At 44.8% G+C, this 13,920-nt stretch overlaps 1 protein-coding gene across 1 annotated transcript in view; it reads left to right on the forward strand.

Annotated features, from left to right (window-relative positions):
• COLQ (collagen like tail subunit of asymmetric acetylcholinesterase) overlaps positions 1-13,920 on the forward strand; it is a 323,105-nt gene that overhangs the window by 237,620 nt on the left and 71,565 nt on the right. The window contains exon 12 of the mRNA XM_069212095.1: positions 2,104-2,191. Within this exon, the coding sequence (XP_069068196.1) occupies positions 2,104-2,191 (88 nt within the window). The remainder of the gene's footprint in view (positions 1-2,103; positions 2,192-13,920) is intronic.

Genomic DNA, 13,920 nt, shown 5'->3' on the forward strand with positions numbered 1-13,920 from the left:
CCAGCTCTAGGCTAGACCTTCTGCCTGCTCTCCAACATTGCAACATTTGCTTTCCACCAAATGGCACTAGCCCCACAGCAAACCACACCTTCAGGCCCTAATACAACCATAGGTAACAGACCTTTCAAGAAATACAATTTAATTGCATTCCAAGAATCCCTATATCTTCCTTCTCTCTGAACCCAGGAATGTCTGTCCAAGACCTCCAGCAGTGGTTAAATGGGGTTATTGACATGGTGCTCCCTTTGTAAGCCATTTACATGAGATCCACCAGAAAGAGAGGTGGTTGGTTCAGCTCCGACTAAAACATTGTAATATTGAAATCAGATGCTTTGAAAGACATTGGGAGAAAACATTTATCCTCAATGATAAAAAGCCGTTCCGAAGCCAAAATAAAATGTACAGGACCTCCATCAATAAACGAGAGGCTGTGCTCTGCTCAGTGCATCTCAGATACTACATCACCAACTGGAGACCTTTTCAGAATTGTCAATGAACTCTGCAACCCTTCCTGCATCTTAACAAATGACCCATTGCTACATTAGCAAACAAATCCATCAGGAAACTTCTGAACCTCAAAGCCTACTTATTTGATAAACTAAAATACTATCTCCCTAAACTTCCCCCATGAATAGGGGCTAATTCATATCCTCAACCCATCTTGTGCTCTTTCAACATACTATCATAAAATAAATCTGCACACTAATTAAAGCATCAAATTCGGCTGGTCCCCCCCCTCAGTGGATCCTTGCCCCTCTTTCTGAAACCCCCCCCCTAACATATTCAATTCAAATCTTTTGAGCCCTCTGCTGCCATACTGACGAGAGAGATCAACAACTTCTACTGATCAGTAGGTGAGTTTCCAAGTAACCTGACACCATCATTTATTAAACCTTTCCAAAGAAACAGGGACTCAACCAGGATGACCCGGCCAATGGTCCCTTTTTCTGTATGCACACTGAAAGATTGCATTGGCTCCGACATAAACCTACATCCAAAATAACCATATCCTGTCAGACAGAGAGTGAATTCAGACAAGGAAGAAGCACAAATCTGCTCCATATGAGGCCACCTTAAGAGCTTTGGTGACAAAAGTGGTGTTAGTGTTCTACTACTTCTTGACGTGTTATCGACACAGTTGAACACCAGCTTCTAGCCCAGATGTTGTTCAGCCCCGATGCTATACAACGCCCGTATTCTGGATACAGTACTCAACTGTATAAAATCCTTGCCCAAGGACAGGCTTCAAATTGTTTCACTACTACCATTCAATTCTGCATTATACATCAGTTCATTAGGTGTTCCCCAGGGCTCAAGCTTTGACTTTATCGGCAAAGTACTTTAGGAATACTGCATTACAATACAATACGGTAGAATACAAAACCAAAAGTATAAGCCAAAAGAAAGGAATGTATTGAAGCATCACAGACAGTTACCACATTACTGTACCCAACCTTGTCCCACAGACACCTCTCTCTCTCACACACACACACTCTCTCTCTCTCTCTCTCTCTCTCTCTCTCTCTCTCTCTCTCTCTCTCTCTCTCTCTCTCTCTCTCCCTCTCTCCCTCTCTCCCTCTCCCTCTCTCCCTCTCCCTTTCCCTCTCCCTCTCTTCCTCTCTTCCTCTCTTCCTCCCCCCTCACTGTTTGTCTCTCTCCCTTTCCCCTCTTCTCCCACTTTTTCTCTCTCTCGATTGTTGTGCATGATCCTAGCTGGGGGCTGCAACTATTCAACATACTGAGTCACCACAGATTCTGGATCGACCAGGAGGAGGACATCCAGACTATGATGTTAGGTACAAAGTGGTAGAAAGAGTTTAAACTGTTGATGTGCAGAATGTGTCACTGGGAGGATGGTGCAGTGGGGCGTGATGCGCACTTAGTAGTCAGTAATAGGTGGTGGATCGCTCCTTCTCTGTTCTTTTTCCTATTCCTCCTTCATTGAACAACTTAACAAAGAGATGTAAAGAAGAGTATGTTGGCAAAGCTGGGAAAATTCCTGATCGGTTGATGTAACAGTACAAAGGTGTAAACCATCACCGTGTGGCGTTGGCTTTGCTTTTTTGTTCATGTCATTTCAATGTAATTCTTTTTCTGTCCTAGGGACAAAAGGGTGACTCAGGAACATCAGGCATCATGGGCCCTCCTGGCCGGCCTGGACCTTCTGGCCCACCGGGCCCAGCAGCGCCAGGTAAGGACTCAGCCAGAGAGGCAGCTTCAGTGTCTGGACCTCTATACAGGTAGGATTATCAGGTTATGAGGGCAGCAGCTCCTTTTTCAGTTCATCTGATATGAGAGTTGTGATGCAACCCAAACCACAGCCATGGGCTTCAAGAGAACCATTTCAGTGCACCAGGTAGTGACAACTGCTTTGTGGCCACATTGTTTAGTGGTTGGGTGAAGCGTGCATCAAGTGACACTGTCCTGTGATGTATAAAATTGGGGCAAATTCATATGTAAAAATTATGAGAATACAACAGTGACATCTACACAGTTTTTCAAGTAAATTGCAACAATTTCCCCTTTGTCAACTGACTTCAGACTAGCAGGTTTGTACTGTTTTCCGGGAGTGTCCCTTGTCCTGATGAAGCTCCTGGCACTAAGCCTTCAGTGAGGTTGAAACTGCTTTGCCACTATTTCTGGCACATCTGTGGATATGTCCGCTAAGTACTCACAGTGTGCTGGTGTTTAGTTGATACGTTACTTGATGTGATTGATATCCACGTTGATTTGTGTTCCTGCTACTCGCTTCTGTTCTACACTTGCTCATGTATAAGATAATGATAAATAGATCATGAAAATCAATCTTACAATAAACATTTTATTTCGGGGACCCAAGTGGGTTGTATTTGAAACATATATATGCTATATCTAGTGCTAATTTAATTAGGGAGTAAGAAGTTGTAGTAAGTTACAAGACCCACATTAGCCTCTCAGGCCAATCTGTAGCACATAGTATTTTATGTGAATTTCATATAAATCATCCACTGCAGTGTTTGCATCAAAAGTTGCTTCGTACAGTACTTTATAGAAACCGAGACCTCCATTTGCCATCTTCAGTGTCAGGTCTGATGAGGAAGCAGAGTCCTCTTGGCTCTCCACTAGGGAAAGTCATCTTATACACCTTAGTCAAAACTGATCTGATTATCCAGCTAGAGGAGTTTATTGTTCTGTGCTACCCAGATTAAGATGAACATGTGAACTTGTTACTTGATGTTCCCTGATCATCTCATTGCCCCCTCACATGCACCGTATGAGCTCCCCTGCCTTTTCTGTCCTCTCCGTCACGTTCCACATCTCCCTCCTCTTGCTCCGTGCAGTGCTCCTAGCCCCTTCCATTTCTCTTCACCTTTCTCCAGATCCAGGCCCTATTATAACGTGCTTTCAGACATGCCTGTGCTCTGAGAGATCTGTGCTTAGTGCCTGATTGAACCTATTTTACTCAGGGATTTTAGTTCCTGCTTTTCCGGGAGCACATTATGCATCATTCTGTGCACTGAGAATATTTTCTTAACTTAGTTCAGTGTATACCATTCCTACTCTCTGGCAAATGTGCCACCCCAGTCCTCATCCCTTGACCACCACTGCAAAGTGTTTCCATACTTTCTTAACTTACTCTCTGGCCCGCTATATCCTTCATCTTACTTGCGATGTCCACTATTTGCCTGTGTGTTCCATTCAAGGAAACCTTGCCCTCCATATCTCCTCTCCTACTCTTCGGGTCCCCTATATCCCCAGCCAAGTTCCCCATTCCCCCAACTTAGCAATTTCCTGCCTTAAAATTCTCCTCTCCGCCCACCAAACCCCATCATATTTCTTATTCCCTTGTTATGTTTTTGGATATCTTTCCAAAAAACACCTTGGCAATGGGCTTTGTATACTCTCTGCCACCAATGAATTTGTCAATATGCCAACCTGGGACAGAAAATCCAATATAGTGCAACCACCCTACAACTCATTGAGTATTACTTAAGTTAGATGTGTTCTAGGTAATGATCAGTCCTATGAGAAACCCAAACCCTCGTCTATTATGGAAAGGCACCTTCAAGAACCGTAGGAAACCGGAAATATATTTTTAAGATTTAAAATAAACCTCCTATACTAGTACATACAATAAAATAATAATTATTATAAAAACAAGCAAAATGTTGACAAAGTTATTTATCAAGAGGGATGATATCATGAATCCTTTTTATACAAATGTGAAGCCTTCTAAGCACCTCCCTGCCCATCCTCACTTCCCATGCCTCACTCAACAGCGGTGTGCAGCTGTTTCCTCCTGCGACTCACATGCGCACCACAATCTACTCTCTCTACTGCTCTCAAGTATTGATGGGTTCACCGATGTAGCATGAGTGTGTGCCATTCTCACATGCTGCTGCCTGTTACTCCTAGGGCTGGGGGTGGAAACTGTGGATGACACACTTGAGAATGACTTCTTTGCCATGGAAGAGGCAGACCTTCCACCAATAGATCACTTTTTTCACTTCGCATAATATCTTTTAGACGTTGTACTACAGAGATGGGCAGAAGAACTGTTTTGCAAACAGTGGAGTACTTCAGTCTTTCTGCATGTACCTAAGAAGATTTTGTCTGGTGCAGGCAAAACAGGAGCCACACAAGCTCACCAAACGTTGTCATTCTAGACTTAGTGACCATATGCCTAGTTGTGGTTTCAAAAGATGAGGTGAAGCTCATGTAATGCAAGGATGCATATCTACAATGCTTCCATTGCAAATATTTTGTGAGAATGGAGTATTCTCAGCCTGCTTTTGGGACCTGAGGAGAGTGCCTAAGTTAGCCAGCACCCATGCCACTCAAGTGGATGCTACGTTTAGATTACTGTGCAATAAATAGAAACATGCCGAACACGTAAAAAAGAAAGACGGACAAACCAGGAGAGGAGTTCCACATTCTGCTCATATTAGCCGCACTCCAGAATGTGGTTGCTGTAATAGGTTATCACCGCATAAAGGACTGTGCATGCAAAAAGGTGGCGGACGTGCCTTTCGTGTGGGAGACTGAAACCCTCTATTCCCATCGTTCTGCAGACTCATAAGAAGACTGAAGTGTCACCCACCTATACCCAGACAAGCGTGGAAACTGATAGTAGCTCAAAAAGATCACAGCTTCTCCAGTTTCAGTGAAAATGATGTGGAACAAGGTACCTCATTGTTGTAGTTGTATTAGAAGCCAAAAAGGTCAGCGTGATACTAGGTGCAATCTCCAAATACGAGGACTGGACGCCACTGCCCTAGCAGACACCAGTTATCAGACCCCGTTCTGTGGTCTTTTGACTCTGGTGTCCTGGGGTCTGTTCAATAATGGCTCTGCAAAGTGGGGCACTGCTGTAGGTGGGCTGCCAAAGTTAAAGGTCACAGTGGCACCAGAGCAGCCCCAACAGGGTCTTGCTTGCTGCAGCATGGTACACCACAGACACTCTAGGAAGACAGGGGAACAGCATGGCTAGGCACAACATTTGAGTGGCAGCTCACTCTGCTTCAAACACAGACTTCTCAGTGGCAATGGCAATGATTGCTAACCACATTTCCTTCCTGGACCGCTTTCATGGAGAGTCTGCTGCCCACAAGCTTGAGGGCACACAGACTGCTCTGCCCAGTCTTTCTTCGGATGGTCAGTTACACCACTGCAGGGTTGGCAGGCTTCTTCCCTCTCTCAGCAGAGTTGCTTCCAGGTCCCTTAGGCCAAAACCTCAGCTCCTTCCAGCAAGGGCACACTTCAAAGGATGCCCCTCAGCTCTGAGAAGCTGGCTGCCAGCGAGGTACAAGGACAGGTTGTGCAGTAGTCCTCTTTCTACTGTTTGGAGCCCTCCCTTCGTTGCAGACAACTCGAAAGTGCAACAACAAGTTGGTCAGTACTCAGTAACTCGCACTTTTATACATGGTAAGAACACTGGGTGTGTGGATTATCTGTCCATGTTGAGAACTAGTTTGGGTTTTTCTTTTCTTCAGTATTGGATCTTTCATAGGTTCACATGCTTGAATCATTTCCTGCTGTTGAAGTGGGGGTCCCACAGTACTATAATAAAGCAATGTGTATTACTAAAATAGATAGACTGACATTGAACACTAGGTTTTGTAGCCTATCTAAGTCCTTTTTTTTAAAAAAAGGACCAAACCGTAAACCTTAACAAATCAGGGGACAACACCCTCTCGAACACTCCCAAAAGAGGCTGATTCCCTCAGATTTTCTACCGCACGTCGTGTGATGGGAGTCTCCTTGAGCTCGGCTCAAATTACTCGTTTCTCTGAGCTCCCAACAAAAGGAATTTTTTTCCAGACATCATCACTTCTTCGACTACCTGCAGATTCTGACTGGACACTATGGGCCTGATTCTAACTTTGGAGGACGGTGTTAAACCGTCCCAAAAGTGGCGGATATACCACCTACCGTATTACGAGTCCATTATATCCTATGGAACTCGTAATACGGTAGGTGGTATATCCGCCACTTTTGGGACGGTTTAACACCGTCCTCCAAAGTTAGAATCAGGCCCTATGTCCCTACTCACCAAAAATGGACTGTTCCAAGCCTCGGACACCTGTGGGAAGAAGAGGCTCCATTCAGATGACCCACATAAAGAATGCATATATTTTCTCCATCCAGGTGAGAGACTGTAAAATCTGTTGCACCTTTTCTCAGAAGACTCTGAAAGACAGGGAAGGTAGACTTTTGCTGTGCCTTCAGGAGCTAAAGACCAAATAGTGCCTGTTTTCTGAGGAGGATAGAGATCAGTCTTCACAGACTTCATCTTCCCTTAAACGACTTAAAGCTAAGGAAAGATTGCCTCAAAACCACCTGCAAAGGTCATTAAAAAATCCAAACATACCACTATTGAACATGAGCAGAGGCATGAAGACATTTCTTCCTCTTCCAAGATAGAAAAACTTGCCTCAGAAGAGATTCACTCCAAGCCTACCACTCCTTCCCTGAAAGAAGCAGTTACTGAGCTTGCTTCACAATACTGGCATCAACAACAAAAGTCCAGAGGTGTACTCTCATCGACGAAGAGATCGTCAACGACGTGCTCATCGACGACCGTGTCTACAGTAACGATGACTACGTCCACCACGACCATTACTACAGCAGCCTCGCCTATGATAATCTCCTCGTCACCGCTGTCATCACTGACGATTATCACAATGAGGATACTGAAACACCAGAAGGCGAAGATTCTATCAACGACCTCCTTCCTCAACTTACCATCAATGACGAATATCCTGTTGATGATGCAATCCTCGCCGGCACATTCACAATTGCCGTTGACGCTGTGCTCGACGAACATACCAATGACGATGATATAGTTGACGATGATGATATTGTCGGTGATGATATTGTCAATGCTTCAGTCGACGATGACACTATTGCTGATACCGTTGACGATGTTACCACCGACAATGTCGTTAACATCAATCTTACCGTCGGTGAATAGAACATTAACAATGGAATAATCAAAGTTGAGGACAAAAACATCTACAATTATGACATTTTCTCTGTTTTCTTTGATCCCTGTAAGGGAAAAATCATCTGCATCCACGATTCTGCCAGTTCCCACCTCCCAGAGTAAGGTGGTGCCCTATTCGCCTGCGCACACCTTAGATGAGGATGAAGACTTGGAGTATGGAGGACCCTTTGGAGTAGCCAGTAGTCCATCCCACCTACATGTAAAATGCCAGGACTTTGAGGATGATGACGAACAGTATCAGGAGGGCTATTACTCTACAAAAGAGCACGCAGAACCATACCTTCATGAATATGAAGTGCAAGACCAACAAGAGCCTTCCAATTCAATGACTGTTGCTGGTAACAAATTTACAAAGTATGCTCCAAGACTATTATCGCAGATTACCACAACCATCATGAGTAATTGAGACACCTGTCATCCCTCTACCAGAGTTGGCAGATACTTTAGCTCACCCCCTTGTTGACGATGCTTTGTCTACTGACGAAGACAGAGGAGAGGGAAAAATATGAGATGCTACCTATAAACCATATGAGTGGGATGACTATCTTATCCCCCCTCTGTCCCCATGAGGGACGGCACCAGTAGATTCTCCGCCAGAGGACATTGTCAGATTCCATTATTTAATGGAGAGCAGCCAAGCGATTTGAACTTCCACTGATTACCAAAGAAACAGACTGTTTCCTATATGATTTTAAGGACTGGCAAAGAAATTGGTGAGAGCTATCCTGATTATAGATTTTATTTGGCAAGAAGGTCTTTAAGCCATAAAGAACCAGGCTACAGTGTCAGCAATCATCCCATGATTAGATAAGAAATACAAAGACTCAGTGACTCTCCAACTTGTCTTATTAGGCAGCCAAACCAAAATCTGTGTTATCACAAGTGGCACAGCGTTCCTCTAAGAACCAATTTCCTCTCCTCCGGATAGGGATGGGCATCAGCTCGATGAAATCAGCAAGAGATTCTCCTCCATGGCAGCCACGACAGTGAGAGCGGAAAACTCACTGGCAATATTGAGTCGTTACCACCACCAGATTTGGCCAGATATGTCCACTTACATTGACTTGCTGCCAGAGGACGCCAAGCTGGAAGCTCAAATGATTCTCTAGGAGAGGGACAGAACATCTGCAGAGATAAATGACTGTGCCACTGGTGTGAAGACTGATGGGTTCAGGCAACTTGCAGGTGCAGCCGTTCTCAGCAGAAAAGATGGTTAAAATCCTCTTCCTTCTGCCTGGAGATCCAGAATACTGGACATGCCATTTGATGGTGAATCGTTGTTTGGCAAACATGTGGATGATGCCCTACAATCCATCAAGGCTGACGCTGATGTAGCGAAATCCCTGTGGATTCACCAGTATAGAAAGCAGCCCTTTCAAGGAGCTAGAGGGGCTTATTCCTTTAAGGGCAGTTACCAGCCATACAGGCAACAGTATCAGTCAAGCCAGACACACTACCGTCCCCAATATGCACAACAGCAGCAATATAGACAACCACCAGAGGCTGCATATAAGCACTCAACCAGAGGAAAATTGTCTGTCCGCGGCAGGGATGGAAACAGAAAGAAATGACTACAATTTGGTACAGACTAACCTCCAACTCTCCGACAACCCGGAGTAGAGGTGGCATTGCAAACCATTTTCATTAATGGTCCCCAATAACCTCAGACAAGTTGGCTCCCGATGTTATCTCCAGAGGGCACATCCTGGAGTTCCTCCAAATACCCCACTGTCAGGACCAACTCCCCCTTTGCTTAAAACAACTCCTCAAAGAGATATCCATCATGTTAAAAAAGAGAGCAATAGAAGTTGTTCTAAAACTTCAGAAGGGACTGGGGTTCTACTCCCTTTTCTTTCTAACCCAAAAACCCTCAGGAGATTGCCATCCCATTCTCGACCGCCAAAGGTTAAACAATTTTCTAAAGAATCAATCTCTTTGCATGGTGACGCTTCAGGATATATTACACCTCCTAAGCACAGAAGATCATATGACGTCACTGGACCTCCAAGATGCATACCTTCAGGTCCCAATACACCCAAAACACCACAACTTCCTCTGTTTCCAGGTAGGCCGTACCCACTTACAATTCAAGGTCCTTCCATCCAGGCTAAAATCACCCCCCAGAATTTCTACCAAGATGCTAGCCCCAGTAGCGGCTCATCTCAGACAACCAGGAATCCAAGTCTTTCCATACTTGGATGATTGGCTCATAAAAGCTTCTACTGATCAACAAGCAGCAATAGCCATGTCCATCTGCCTTTCATTGTTCACCCAAATTTGCCTCACTTTCAGCTGTCAGGAATCTCACTTGTGACCCATAACAAAGTTATTCTTGGGGGCTGTTTTAGACACTGTGAAAAACAAAGTGTTTCCCTCTTGAGACAGGCAGAAGAAGATTCGACAGCTAGCTCAGACTGTCCAAAAGTCTTTTTCTGTTCAGATCTACAGATCATTCATGGGAATGGTTTCTTCCTGCATCCCTCTGGTCCCAAATTGCCAACTACACATGCATCAACTTCAAGAGGAACTGGATAAACAATGGCTCCAGGCGCAAGGTTCCTTTGAGGATCTCATTCAGATAACCTCAAAAATGAAAGCAGCCATGTCTTGGTGGACACAGGCTCTATTGTCTACAACAATTCCAAACTATATCATAACAACAGATGCTTCTCTAGAAGGTTGGGTTGCCCACCTCCAGGACTTACAGATCAGCCGCAAGTGGAGTCCAGGCGAAACAAAACTACACATCAATCAACTGGAGCTCAAAGCTATTGCCTTAGCACTGAATTCGATTCTTCCCAAGATAGCACAATCCTCAGTGCTGATACGCACAGATAATACCACCAGTATGTTTTAACTCAACAAACAAGGAAGAACACACTCGCCAGCACTATCTCATCAAGCACAGGATATCTGGAACTGGGCTCTTCAACATAAAATATCGCTCACTGCACAACATGCAGCTCCTTGAAGACTCACTAAGCAGGACCACCATTGAGTACCATGAGTGGGAGCTAAAGTAGCATGTTCTGGACAGAGTCTTCCACTGGTGGGGCAAGCCAAACCTAAACCCAATCGCTATGAAGGAGAACAAGAGATACCCATTCTTTGCAAGTAGGCATCCCCAGGAGGGATCGTGGGGGAATGAGTTTCGATGAGATGGTCAGGAATCCTATAGATCGCAAGTGTGCTCAACAAATTGAAGAGAGCCTTGTTGACTTCTCCTCATAGAACTTATAAACTCAAGTGGAAATTCTTCTGCCTTTGGTGTGTGGACTCTAACGTCCATCCTATCACATCACCGCCGGAGTAAATCTTCCCGTATCTCTGCCACCTGGCAAGAACCGGCTTGAATCATTCGTCCATAAGAGTGCACCTGATGGCAATTTCCAGGTTTAGGGGCTCCAGTAATGCACCTTCTCTATGGTCTACTTGCTTTGTGAAACAATTCCTCAAAGGCCTCCTCAGGACTTTCCTCTAGTAAGAAATCCCCTACCATCGTGGTACCTGAATGTAGTACTGGGACAGCTCATGAAATCGCCATTTGAGCCCATTCACAGGGCAGACTTGAAGAATCTTATTTGGAAAAGAGCACTGGTGGCTCTCACATCTTGAAAAAGTGTGACATTCACGCCTTTACCATCATGGAACCTTTTCTTCAATTCAAGTCAGACAGTGTTATACTTCGAACCAACCCCAAGTTTATCCACACGGTGACGTCTGACTTCCACCTGAACAAACCAGTGGTTCTACGAACTATCTTCTCAAATCCTCAAATAAGTGCAGAAATATCTCTGCATTCTTTAGACGTCAAATGAGGCCTAAAGTTTTACTTACACAGGACCCATCAGATCTGCAAAGCAGACCAATTGTTTCTGGCGTATGTTGGTATCAGAAAAGGCCTTCCAGTAACCAAACAGACCGTCGCTGAATGCATTGCGTCAGCTACACAATATTGTCACACACAAGCTGGAGAATGTTGGGGAATGATTGAAGCATGTGAATCTATGAAAGATACCAATACTGGAGAACTACAGTTACAGGTAAGTAACTAATTTTCTTTTTATCTGTCCTCTCCAGGCTGTTCCCCAGACACAGACTTTGTGCAGAGTGATTCTTTTCACAGCAGAGTGATTTTCTAGACTGAAATACCCACAACAGAGGCACAAAGAGATGTGATATTTATGCACCTACCTCATTAGCAGCCACAATGACAGTGATCTGGAAAGAGATAAAAGGCTAACTTCACCTTCAGGATCATTATCACCCTGAACACCAAAATCTGCAGTCACACATTTCACTCCTCCTGCCCATCAAGCGGCAATGCTACAGGAAGTCTGATCGGCAGCCCCTCTCAGCAAAAGGGCCTAATCAGATTTCTAAAGGAGCACAACCTCATCTCTCTCCATTTCAGGTTCTAGGCTTCCTCCTCCACCTTTACGAATGTTTGTAATACACTCCCAGACACTCCCACTGTCTGGGAGAACAACTTCCAGGTCCACCTCACTCATGTCAAGTGACAGGCAAACCCACTAGGCCAGCATGAGTCTGGGGCCAAAGTCAAAAACCCGGAGACCAGATTCTTGTAGTTTGACATTCAGGGCAAGAGTACACGACAATTCACCATGTAGCCAGGGCACAATCCCAGACCAACACTGCAGCTGCAGTGAATGTCGTGGCGAAGGAACAGTTTCACAAACTGAACCCCTTCCCTGGCTAGAGTGCACCATAATGATAGTAACCTATTTTTCTAGAGTCCTTCATAGCACACTCATGCCTTTTCTGAGCATTGTACAAAACAGATCTGTTATTAACCATTACTTGTGGTATTCCATTTACTGGCCATTGGGTGGATGGAAGGATGAGTCAGCCTTTCAGGATTCAAACGCATAACCTGCATTTTACTGCTTTGTTGCAGTTGTGAACATTCAACTCATTGAGCTATCCCTCTGGCTTATAATGATGCTTTTTCCTAGTAGCAGGCTCATTTAATTAAAAAATGAAACACAATAAGGTTGGGCTTCTGGTGGTGAGGAAGATTTTTGATAACCAAATGGGGATAGGGATATTGCACAATTGTGCGATTACGGAAGCCTAGCAACTGCAACATCTTGCACTCATACATACCGGTGAGCTGGAGAAGACTGTGGAAGAATGAGAGCCTGCTTCTTTTCTTGGGTGTAAGAATGTTATGGCACAAAGAGTTGAAGCTGAACATGATTCACGTAGTTCAATTAGCTGCACTGTGATTCCCCTTATTGGATTGTTGTTATTCTAGTGTAATTTGTTTGTTAAATTTTACTTTGTTTTTCTATTTCGGTTTGCGACTTTTATTGCTTTGCATTTTGAGTGTATTACTGTTTTGGTACATGATAAATACTTTACACATTGCCATAAGTTAAATCTGTCTGGTCTGTTCCATACGTACCAGGGGACTGAGCTCAAGTTATTTAAGTGGCGTGGACGGTTCACCAGGACAAGAGATGTGCTTATTCTTTCTAGTAGGCCGTCGCTCACCCCATAGAATAATCCATGGATTATTCAAAGAGGCCTTTGGTTTTCAGTGAAGAGCCACCTTGTCACAACCATGCATGCTGTTTGGCCCTGAAGGCTTTCTTGCTGCCCATCAAGGGGAAGCTGGTGCAGGTTCCCACGGACATCACCACCATGGAATGAAGCTCAGAACTCCTACATGCCGTTCTGCCAATGCCACTCCTGTACTGAGTAATCAAGAAGATCAAGAATGAATGCCCCCATGTCATCCTAGTGGCTCCAAACAGGGCATGGAAAATATGGTATCCCGAACTCCGGAGCATGAGCATCGGTCCTCTTCGGGGTGACCTCCTGTCACAGCAACAGAGCAGGCTCCTACACCTGAACCTGTGTGCTACGCCTTTATGCGTGGAGATTGAGTGGCAGCAGTTGAGAGTTTTCGATTACCCTCCTGGAGTATGTAGGGCGTCTTGTCAGCCAGGTTTCAATTGGCAAAAAGTATATAAGCCTGCTGTTGGGACACGTTTGTGGCTAGGTGCATTGAAAACATGTTGACCCACTTCCTGCACCCTTCTCCAAAGTGTTGTTTTTGGTTTTGCACTTAGCCCAGCAAGCCTGGGCACCGTTAAGGTGCATCCTTTGGCCGCTGAGATTTCATGAGATTGCTGGACCAACCCTCCCTGGTTATGGCACCGGTTGTGGCGTGTTTTTGAAAGCACTTCAGCAAGTGTCCTCACAATCCTTTTGTTCTGCTCCAATGGGATCTGAATTTAGTTTTAATCTATTTGGTTTGTTTCCCCTTTGAACCCAGGCATAGCTGCCCTCAAGGACTCCTGACCATCAAGACAGTCTTGTTGGTGGCCATCACATCAGCCAGGAGGGTCAGAGAGCTACAAGCTCTTTCTGTTCACCCCCCACACCCCAGCTTCTTCCCAGAGAAC

The sequence above is a fragment of the Pleurodeles waltl genome, chromosome 10, assembly GCF_031143425.1.
Source record: "Pleurodeles waltl isolate 20211129_DDA chromosome 10, aPleWal1.hap1.20221129, whole genome shotgun sequence".
In the NCBI taxonomy this organism is placed as follows: Eukaryota; Metazoa; Chordata; class Amphibia; order Caudata; family Salamandridae; genus Pleurodeles; species Pleurodeles waltl.